At 42.0% G+C, this 11,798-nt stretch overlaps 1 protein-coding gene across 1 annotated transcript; it reads right to left on the reverse strand.

The window, feature by feature from the left end:
- Positions 1-2,310: 2,310 nt before the first annotated feature.
- Positions 2,311-7,548, reverse strand: LOC124257551. The gene is made up of 3 exons (XM_046691649.1): positions 7,346-7,548; positions 5,517-5,980; positions 2,311-4,885 (listed from the first exon to the last, which is right to left on the reverse strand). Exons 2-3 carry the CDS (start codon positions 5,662-5,664, stop codon positions 2,808-2,810), a joined length of 2,226 nt encoding a protein of 741 aa, XP_046547605.1. The 5' UTR covers positions 5,665-5,980; positions 7,346-7,548; the 3' UTR covers positions 2,311-2,807.
- Between the last annotated feature and the right edge of the window lie 4,250 nt (positions 7,549-11,798).

Consider the following 11,798-nt stretch of genomic DNA (forward strand, 5'->3'; position numbering starts at 1 on the left):
AACTGGTCACATTGGAGTACCCACAGGGATACATATATCGTGTGTCGGGTTATAATCTCGAAATAAAGAGGAGTAAACATGAGGCACTAAGGAACTAGACTCGCCCTGTACACCTAAAGGATAAGACAGATTGGTGGTTCGTCTGGCAGGCAGTGACCGGAAAACAATCCAAGGGGCATAACTCCTGTTCAACTGTAACCAAACGAAGCGTCATGCTTTAACGGGCCACGTTTTCAATGTGTAATCATCACCCGTTCACATTGAACATATGTGCACACATTATTTGTATTTTTATGATTTGTTTTAAACTAATTAGTACTTCAGCACAATGTTTTTCTTTGTTATGTAACATCACACACAGTTCTGTTTCAGCCAGATTTCAGCCTGTTTGTCTAGTTCTCCAACACAACATTTTTCAGAGACTCTACCTCTTTAACCCCATCAGTGAACCGAACACCCTGATTACCGAGTTGCGACGTACAGATACTATACCTGTAACTTAGTCATCGGGTGGAATGTTGACTGGGTGCTTGGGCTGTCATAATGCTGCATAGAGTTGCTGCATCAGAGTTGTTAATAGCTAAGAATATGTAAAATTAGATAATCTGCTTATTTGATTTACCCACGACCGAAACAATAGACTACGGTTATAACGAACTCAAAGAGACTACTTCGTTATACGCATTTCACTAAAATATACAACCAGGCTAAAAACAGTTAATATCTCTCATTCGCATCTGCGTTATAAAGGTAGTTTCGGTCGAGGGTAAATCAAATAAACAGATTGTATAGTTTACCAATGAATACCAATGATTCAAGCACCTCATCAGTGGATCCCGTTAATTAAGACGGTACTAAAATCCCTAGATAGACAAATAGGTTAGCGAAATATTGTTTGTTAGTCTGTACTGCCTCCGAACGTCTGGGGAGCGACTGGCTATCGTTTCGATCCCCGGCTGTGCCGTATCAACATGCGTTAAAATATGGTACTTGCAGTTACCTTGACTGGCAAGGAATGGTCGACTCTGATTCAATAAACCAATTACACTATGTTAAACTGCGGCACGGTATCTCAGTGAATCAGCACTGTACACTGGGACAGTGTAAGCAGCTTCTCCCCTCCACCCCTAAACCCCACCCGCAACACCCATCCTCCCCATACACAACCCTGTACGTATCGTTCAGTACACTTCAACCGCACCTCGCCACCAATGTTGAACAGAATCATCCGGAAAATAAAAGCTTCACACACTGCATCAATGATAACCCGGGCTTCATAGTGTTGAGCGAACCGACTATCTACAGGACTACCTTCAGAATTGTGTATCCTTTATCGTGTATCCTCCAAACTCAGTACGATTTGTAAACATACCATAAAAAAGTTTATTTACTTTATACATTCATCATTTATCATCATACTGAGACATTTGTATTATCTGTTCACAATTAACAGAACTGATATGTAATGTGAAGCATTATTGTCTTGAATGTAATTTCCACACAACACATAATATTGCACGGTGCTATATTGGAACGTTACTCCCTAGGTGTACAAACAGGTACAAACAGGTATTATAGCTAAAATATATGGAATTATCATGAAACGGCCCTCCCATTAACAGAAATTTGCGGGCCGCTGCAAATGATATTGGACCGCTCAACCTTAACGACGGGCCACTATCAGTTCTGTTGTCAAATGACGTCATAGTGGGTGCGTGGGCTTACGGTTCATTCGACCTTAATTGGCTTTCGACTGGCAGATATTCTGGGTCAAACAAATCAAAGCAACCCGAATTCCTGCTTTTAATAGCGGTAATATTGGCTTTCTTGTTGGTGCTAACCTTAACAATTGCACTATTACTGACTGACTGAGTTTGGTTTTACGCCGCTTTTAGCAATATTCCAGCAACATCACGGCGGGGGACACCAGAAATGGGCTTCACACATTGTACCCATGTGGGGATTCGAACCCGGGTCTTCGGCGTGACGAGCCAACGCTTTAACCATTAGGCTACCCCACCGCCCCAATTGCACTATTAAGGCTGTTGATGGACCAAAACCGAACACTGACATAGTTTGACATGTTGCAGGCTATGGTCTTGTCAAAGGCCAAGGTCGAATATCGTCACTTTCTGTTGTGACGTCACTTGAATTGTTCGATGACGTAATTGCATTCGGGCAGTCAACCCCGTCAGAAGTTGATTTGGGTAAACTTACAATCAAATTCCTTCATTGTTTCCTTTTTCCTTTCAACACAAATTCCATGTATTTTAGCAATAATAACTGTAATGCTATTTTTGAGGGCATTATCATTTGCAGAAGCCTTCGGTCTTTTTCAACTGCCCTCCTCCGTCGGGCAGCTAATGGAAAACCTCGGGCTTCTGCAAATGATAATGCCCTCAAAAATAGCATTACCCTTATATCATTGGTAGTGTTGTAAACAAAACAATGTTTTAGTATCATTAGGTATACATGGTAACGTTAAGTGTAAATAACGATATACTGTATACAGTTTGTCAATAAAAATACAATAAAATAATGAGTCAATTAGTCGTGTCTCGTTATACCGAACTGTTCCCAATCTCGAAGTATACCCACTGCACATTGTCATGTAACCTCTTGTCTCGAAATAAACGATAAGAGATCACAACATGTGTTCAACTGAGGTTCCACTGAATATGGAGACGTCGTCATGGCATCCATCATGGCATCACAAAACTGATATGCATCACCATGGAATTGCTGCATATGTTCCATCGAATATGAACCCATCAAGACAGTCAAATGGCATCACAGATCTGACAGTATCACCACAGAATATCTGATTCAGCAGCTGAGAATCTATCCTCCATTTCAGACTTATCAGCACGCCCAACAATTTTCATACTGGGTAACGAAATCCTTTTGGCGAGGTCCTCGTGAGCACTGGGTGGACCTGTTTGCGCCTTGTGAATGTCTCTCTCCAACTTAACTCGCCCCTTCCTGTCCAACACAGGCTTCATGTATCCGTTGTCATCTTCACTGGAACTGGAGTCAACCGTGAAAGATTCCCCAATTCTACCAGCAGCTCCATCTGAACTCGATCCTGAAGCTGAACTTGAGGTGAGGCTTCCTCCAGAGTCAAATGTATCTTCCGGTGGATCAAAGTCAGGGATGTACAGTGAATCGAATCCATCACTGAAGTCACGCAGTTCGTCGATGTGTGTATCCTTCTTTTCGTTCACATTTATTGTTGTGACATGAGGCTTAGTAAATGAATGTACATCTAAAACGTCTGAGAAAGATACCGTTTTCTTTTTAAGCTTCTTAGGGTCTTCTGTAGGAGTGGCTGGCTGGCTGTCCTCAGTAATTTCAGGGTTCCCTCCTACGATGGCTATGGTGGAGTACAATGCTGCTGATTGTCTAGCTTGTCTCTTATCAATCTTGGATTCTGGTTGGGGGTTTTCCTTTTGTTTCAAATCACTGGTTTGGGTTGGTATCGGGACTCCACCAGTGACAACCTGCCCACCGATTCCTTGGTCCAGATAGACGTGTGTATCGCTCATGCTGCTGGTGGAGGAACTGTCGTCATCTTTCCCAGATGTTGCTGTCCATACTTCTTCATATGCATTTGGGCGAGGAGATCTAGCTTTCTTTGTGTCAGCTACATGTGAAGTAACTGTGGCTGGCTTTGGTGGCTGGATCTTCACGTCTCCATTAGATGGCTGTGTAATTTCTGAAGGAACACTATTTAGTGTGTCGTTTCTTATAACACCATTTTGTTTTGGAACAGATCCAACGTTGTTCTCAATCACATTAGGGCCTGCAACATCCACTAATATGCGAGATCCATTTACGGCTTTTGTTGCATCTACTTTAGGTTCTTTTGGTATGGTCGGCTCTGGCATTCTTGGCCGATTGTCAATTGAGGATCTTCTGGGATTCTGAATTAGTTTATGCTGTAGTTGAGGGGAGACTTTTGACACCGGTGTTGGTTCTACTTCTTTCTGTGGCTTGCCTTTAGTGGAAACTTGAACTCGTTTTCCATCACTGACCGTCTTTGCCTTCCCTTGTTTGAGTTCCGGTTGCCTCAGTGGTGTAGTAGGACTTGACTTACTTTCAACAGCAGTCACTGCTACAACTGGTAAAGGAGGAGTTGCGTGTGTTTTTGTTGGAGTGTTATTTGGAACAGGAACAGCATTCACTGCCGGAGACGCGAAGGAGATTCCAATCGCTGTAACCTTTTCTTCTATGGGACTCTCTGCCTGACGGAACATCTTGATTCCTCTCATGAACATATCACCTTTGTCCTGGAACAGATTTAAAGCGCTGATGTATCCAGGATTCTGGCACAGCTCCTTGCTCTGAACAGCAACACGAAATTTGTTAGGGATATCCACTGAAAGTTCATGCAGGGTATTGCTGTGTTTAAGAAGAGTTGACGCGAGAAGAGAGTGATGTTGTTGCACATTCTCCAGAACCATGATCTTGGTGAATACACCTTGTCCTGAAGGCTCTCTACCATACACAAGTTTCACAACACAGGGGAATTTATGCTTCAATAGGACGTCCTTTATTTGCATAACTGGGGTCTTGTTGGGTCTAGTTTTATTGTTACAGACGTAGAAGGTTCCTTCGGTATCCACGGAAAGCAGAACTTCCCGATCATTGTCATCCACGCAGTGTAAATACTCCTGAGCTCCGTCAAGGACTCCCATTTTCAGAACATCTCCCGGACAGAGGTGCCTTGAGGCGGTCACGGTATCGCCAGCTTTCTGTACAGACTGCACATTTTGTTTACCACCGATCAGAAACGCCTGACAATCAGACATCGCCAGTTGACCCACATTCCGGAAGTGGGGGATAGCTTTCAGTGACAGTTCGGATCCAAGAACTGCAAACCAACCTATTGGTGAAAATAAAAACAATATGAACCTGACATTATTATTATTATTATTATTATTGGATATTTATATAGCGCACATATCCACTCACTAGTGCATGCTCAAGGCGCTGGTATTTTTTTTCCCTCGATCATTGGATGTCAATCTCAACGGCACATCGCATTATCAATCTCAACTCCCTGGAGTATACAACTCTTGCAGCCACTAGGCGCACCGAGTTATTGTGGCTTTCTCATCCTAATAACATACAACTGTGTGTTTAGGGACAGGTCCTTATTTTCGTTGTTTAATATGCCTTGGTCGAAGTCTCTTATTTATGTGGGCAAACGCGTTATTTTCAGATGAACAAATAATTATTACGGACTTTAATCCTTCCAATTTGTATGAAGACGTTCGGAACAATGTGGTCCAGAAAGCGGGATTTCAAAACCGAGAGTGTGGTGCAACGAGGTTTGTAAAATATTCCATCCTCGTTTCGAATTTGTGTCAACCTCATTGTTTTCTCAATTTGACAAAATTCTAAGACAGCTATGTTTATGATTTTGCTGAGCACTTCACATATTGGATAAAACTCAGTCTGCAGTTCAACATAATAAACATGCACTTTCATGCATGTTTATCCATTTTACCCACCTTTGTAATCCTCAGGAATAAGCAGGCTGTTGTCCGTTTCCAGCAGAGTCTTGCCATCGCGAGAGTCCACAGCCAGACTACCAGCAGCCACCTTCAACCCATCCTTCTTACTGTGCAGCATCAGCAGCTGCCCACAATCAAACCCCATAGTCCCCCCTTCCCAGGTCGCAGAAGGTGTGGTCGCACATCACCACCCTGGGCAGGTACAGGTTCCTGATGATGTAATCCAGGTTGAACATCCCCGGCTCCCAGGTCAGGTTTGGTTTCGGGACTGGGAGTGGTACTTGAAGGGGTGCAGCCTTGGGTTGACCGCCGTGCCATGTCTGGCGGTTAGCTTGGGGCTGCTTACCTCCCTTCACTGCATTCAGTCTCCCTAATGTCTTGCTTCGTGAGGAAACTGGAGCTTTGGTAGGTAGTTTGATATCCTCCATTTTGTTTTACATCATTCGCTGCTGGTTAGGCACCTGAAAACGTAAATAGCTATTAAGAGTATTGATTGCAATTTGTTTGTTTTGTTTTGTTAACTCCACACTCAATATCCCAGTTGTATGACGGTGGTCTGCACATAACCGAGTCTGGACAACGCAACTCAGTGATTGACATAATTAGCATCGATCGCATCTTGGATACAATGGCCAACTGATCTTACGACAGTCATGGATTGCTGAAGTGGAGCCCGTGAAGGTCCGGGTTAGAATGAACCTTAAGTAACCCATGCTTGTCGTAAGAGGCGACTAACGGGATCGGGTGGTCAGGCTCGCTGACTTGGTTGACACATGTCATCGGTTCCCAATTGCGCAGATCGATGCTCATGCTGTTGATCACTGGATTGTCAGGTCCAGACTCGATTATTTACAGATCGCAGCCATATAGCTGGAATATTGCTGAGTGCAGCGTAAAACTAAACTCACTCACTCACGCTGAAGTAGATCTGTAAGTGATGATATAAGTTACATGATATTCTGCATGTACCGACATGACACACTTGTCAGACCGAATGCCACACTGGTCACAGTGATCCCCTGGGTGCCATTCTTCGCTTCGTCACAGTGTGCCCAAACTGTTATTACTGTATCATTGTTAAATAACTAGTATTATTGTTCAAGACCACCTTATAACATATCACCTCAGTCGCTTGGATATATTAAGTTGTGATGTTTGGTTTAATCATAATGAATTTTACTATTATACTCAAAGATACTTTTCTGCATTCTGTAACATTTCTTAACATTGGTAAGCTGCATTAAAAATAGGTAATCAAATAATAGTTACATTAGACATGCTTACACGTGTTGCTCTTTTAACTTATCGCAAAAAGGGAAAATTTAAGAGACTTTTTAGAGAAAATGTTTAGATATTAAATTAATTTCAAGAAAAAACTACAGAATATACAGAATAATTAATTTCGTATGGTAATTAAAAGGTCAATCCATTAGTTATGGCATACTCTTAACTAGAATGATATAGAAAATACCATTGATGAATATTTACAAATGGTTGGAAATCGAGGTATGACATCACTATGTTGACAAAAGGGACTGTTCAAGTTACATTTAAAATTTACCGACCGTGAAGCTTTCAGCGTACATAAAGGCTTCAGATTGCACTCATTTGAAATAGCCGATGAAATATACCAACCTAGTGATAAAATACAACATGGTTATCTGGCAAAAGACAGCGAGTTTAAGATCCAGAAACCGAATCCTCATCCATTGAGCTATGTCAACCTGCCATGTCTATCGACAGGTGACTATGACACATGATATCGCCGATAAACCCCCCATCCATACTCACGCCCATATTCATTAGCTGTACATTGAATTTCTTACCTGGGTACACCGCAGTCCTATCTAAGCGACAGCAGCACTTGTCATCCACCGACAAAGGGAGATAATCACACATTGTTTTGGCAAATGAACGTTGTATGAAATGGGCCACAGGTCCTCTTCGTGGATACACAGACTCGTCTGTCTTTCCCGTGACCCGGGTGGTTGACGGGATAATAATACCCCCTGCACACCTCTGCTCCTTGTCACGCTCTGGTTAGCCGCTGTTTATCATGTACATATTTTCAACCAACCTGAACTTGCACAATGAGATGGTGACGAAGAGAAAATCTTCTTTTCAGCACAAGTATTTTGAGCGACTATTAAGACGTCTCTGCTGTATCATGTGAGATAAATATTGTGTCGTTCTGAATCAAACTAGATAGTGTACTGGACGATGTACACCCTTTCACTGAAATGGGCGCCTAAACGTGATGCTAAGAGGACGACCGTCGAGTGTCATTCGTCCGTTTATGTTGTTAGACATTATCGCGTGAAAAACGCAAACTGAATGTCCCTATGGTTCAATTTTATGTAAATATTTTCAAATTTAATTTTGTCCCTTTGCAAATATTTATACAGCTTTCATCTACACGACTCAGCGATGCTCGAGCTGGTGTTCAGGAAATGGTTCAACCTCAATTGTTGAAAAATATCATATGGTGTTTTCGGTACTGTTAATTCTTGTTTAACTAAGGTCGTGCACGGTAACGACATTGTTCAGAATGAGACATCCTCTGCTGACATTGCAAGAGGTAGTATTATTCTGGACACTGGGGTGTGTGCTGCATGACATGATGTACTTGTTCAACCTCAAATGAGGAGATATTGTACCCCTGAATTTCAGTCATCAATGAGCCCTATTGAACAGATCTATAGCTGACTAGATGCTGAGCACATTCTATGGGAATCCACGTGAGGGAAATCTCACTGTAAGCGAGTGAGAGTGTGACTGCTTCGTTTCTCGGAAATCAAAACTCATGGTGGTGTGGCCGCCGTTAAACGGGAACGATCAACGCCGTTGAGAACAATGACATAAACTGTAACCGACCAGTCGTTATTTTAGTCGCTTTTGATTCTTTTCTCCGCATGAGTACCCCCAGGTGTCCAAGGAGGGGCGCTATTCTATCCATGTTAGACAGAAGGAGAGAGTAAGGTGCTCTTCATATGCTTGAATCATAACAAGGGATAGACATGGGGTAATGGGAACTTGTGTCATCCGTGAAGCCTACAGGGGTGTAAGTATGGAAATTACCACAAGAATATATGCACTAGACAGTGGTGACTTGTGTCATCCGTGAAACCTACAGGGGCGTAAGTATGGAAATTATCACAAGAATATATGTACTAGACAGTGGTGAGTTGTGTCATCCGTGAAGCCTACAGGGTGTAAGTATGGAAATTAGCACAAGAATATATGTACTAGACAGTGGTGAGTTTTGTCATCCGTGAATATGCATACAGGGGTGTAAGTACACAGGGGTAAGCATGGAAATTAGCACAAGAATTTATGTACTAGACAGTGGTGAGTTTTTTCATCCGTGAAGCCTACAGGGGCGTAAGTATGGAAATTATCACAAGAATATATGTACTAGACAGTGGTGAGTTTTGTCATCCGTGAAGCCTACAGGGGTGTAAGTATGGAAATTATCACAAGAATATATGTACTAGACAGTGGTGAGTTTTGTCATCCGTGAAGCCTACAGGGGTGTAAGTATGGAAATTATCACAAGAATATATGTACTAGACAGTGGTGAGTTTTGTCATCCGTGAAACCTACAGGGGTGTAAGTATGGAAATTATCACAATAATATATGGACTAGACAGTGGGGACTTGTGTGATCCGCGAATGATATATCGTTATAGGTTAAATGTAAAACTACCGCAGCTGATTTTAAAACGACAGCTGAGAAACTGTGACAGTGTTTGAAATAATGACGTGGTTACGGGCGGTGGTCAGGGAGGGATGTACCGAAACTTTATGGGGACCTCAGCCTATGATTATTTCAACCAGTTTCCGGGTAATGATATTTAACAAACTAACAAGCCATTCTCGGTAAGAGCGCGACCTGATTGACACCCCTGAGTCACCACTGTCATTATACATCATGTGTTTGTTACCCAGGTGTCTGCAACTTGCCCAGTCAGCTGGTGTACCTACTTATCAGTCGTGACAGTAATGGACGATTAAGGACGATGAGGGAGATGATGTTTTACGCTGCAGTAAGCACTATTAAAGCTATAACAAGTGTTCTGTGATTAGTTGAGTATAGTTAAGGCAGTCCAGTGATTGACAGTATGAACAACAACCTAGGCTGTGATGATATACAGTAACCCATTGTAACCCTCCATCTGCATTATAGGCTATTACAGTAAGCATGGGTTTCTGAAAACCTTCGATAGTAAATTAGACTTTGGTGTTGCTTTTTCTCACATAAAACCTCCCGTTATTAAACACAATTTCCTCATCGTAAGCGACACCATGTTGTATATAATTTTCCAATTTTCCTTTTCAATGTAATGATTAGAAATAATTAAACGTAGTTTATATGGCGGCGAAGAATGAGCTTGACCAGTTAGGTTCAAGGGAGATAACTCGTGTGAACTTGTTGCTGTAAAGAATCGTCTGCTAAGGAAACTCCTGTCAACATACACATGGCAAGGAGACTATAGGCTTTCTAATTCACAAGCCTATTTGGCCAGCTTTCTACAAATTATTTTTTCTTCTAACGTGTTCATATATGTGAAGAACATAGGTAACGTGTATTAGTTTTCCAAACTTGAAAACAGTAATATTCGTTATCAGTTATAGATACAGATGAGTCGTTATGTATATTCTTGTGATCATTGACCCAGTTGTCCACGACTAGACTGATGGAATATATGTCTGTAATACTTGCAGAGCTTCATTGAATGTGGCCTTTCTTCTATCGCTATTTATCATTGTTTTATCATGTCTGTAAAACATTATGCAGTACTAACGTTGGAGAAGTAGGTGAAATTTCAGCCTATGTTGGTTTAGTTGTCGAGAGCAGTAGTCAGACCTCAGTTTCACTACACTCGTAATGAAATTGGGCTCAGCGCCGCGTTCAGTATTATCGGACAAATGTAGCGCCGCCCATACGCGCTATGGTGTGTGCGTGTGTGTGTGTGCGTTTGTGTGATAACTTTTACTATCCTGGACTAAATCCGGTTGTATGGTGCTAGTCCAATGAGAGTGAGTGAGCGAGTGAGTGAGTGAGTAAGTGAATGATTTTGGTTTTGCTCCACTTTTAGCAATATTCCAACAATATCACGGCGGAGGAGACCAGAAATGGGCTTCAAACATTGTACAAATGTGGGGAATCGAACCCGGATCTTCGGCGTGACGAGCGAACGCTTTAACCACTAGGCTATCCCACGGACCCTGGTCCGCTTTGACCTAACTGTACGACAATAATTACCATCTCCCCTCATGACTAACGCTCCTAGCGCTAACTTAACTTTCCCCGGTGCTGGGAGTTGTTAGTACATCATTCATTAAATCTAAAAATACCGTCAAAATGTACAGCCAAAAAACTACATACAACTACGTCAGCAGACACACATAAAACATCAGGGGGGGGGGGGGATAAGCGCACTTGTCCTAATGTTTTACTGGATGAAGCACTGGTTTGTGTGCTGTGGAGAGTTCAGAATTACAGCATTAGCTGTCATTTACCGTATACAGTCGACCACTGTTGTGTCGAACTCAGATAACTCGATATCTCGGTTGTCTCGATATAACATATCGGTCCTAGCAAAATCCTTCATAATTTATCACAGCTTCTTGGTCCAAGAGACTCAATGTAGTGTTTCAGGATAAGTATGAGTGAGTGAGTTAGGCTTTACGCCGCTTTTAGCAATATTAACACCACGACGAGCAACACCAAAATGGAGTTCACACATTGTAAACATGTCGGAATCGAACCCGTTTCTTCCCCACCGACCCATAACGTAAAATTACAGGTTAAGATTTCATATCGCCCGAGTATTTTGTTGTAGTATGTTCAGAAGCATAAACTGGTTAAAATCAACACCCACCCTGGGATGAATTGTATTCTTGACTATTTTAATGTCCCACACATCATGAACGAGAAATGTATCTTCCCCCTTCTGATAACACACACGGTACATCCCAACGATATAAGGATGCATTTACATAAGTTTATCTGGAACAGCTTCAACCGACAAACGTACAACACCCATTACAAGTGACCTTCCCCGGTTTCAATTTGTATCTTTACACCAACAGAAACCTTGTAAACGTTCAGCCGTCACAATAAATGTCAGTTTCAGTGATGTATTTCACGTGTACATTGATTTCAGCGGAGACTGTTTTATAGCTTGATTTATGAGGCTACTCATTCGTCACTTTCGTCTAGAGTCTATTGATACTGTCAAGTCTTCTTCAAGAAGATGTATTGATAATATTTTA

This window comes from Haliotis rubra, unplaced genomic scaffold (assembly GCF_003918875.1).
Source record: "Haliotis rubra isolate DU_JTF1 unplaced genomic scaffold, ASM391887v1 Scf666, whole genome shotgun sequence".
Classification (NCBI taxonomy): Eukaryota; Metazoa; Mollusca; class Gastropoda; order Lepetellida; family Haliotidae; genus Haliotis; species Haliotis rubra.

Excerpts from the sequence above, each read along its gene's own strand:
- LOC124257551 (XM_046691649.1), bottom strand. The coding sequence starts at position 5,664 with ATGGGGTTTGATTGTGGGCAGCTGCTGATGCTGCACAGTAAGAAGGAT. Across the intron at positions 4,886-5,516 it reads TATTCCTGAGGATTACAAAG|GTTGGTTTGCAGTTCTTGGA; the intron begins GTGGGTAAAATG and ends TTTCACCAATAG.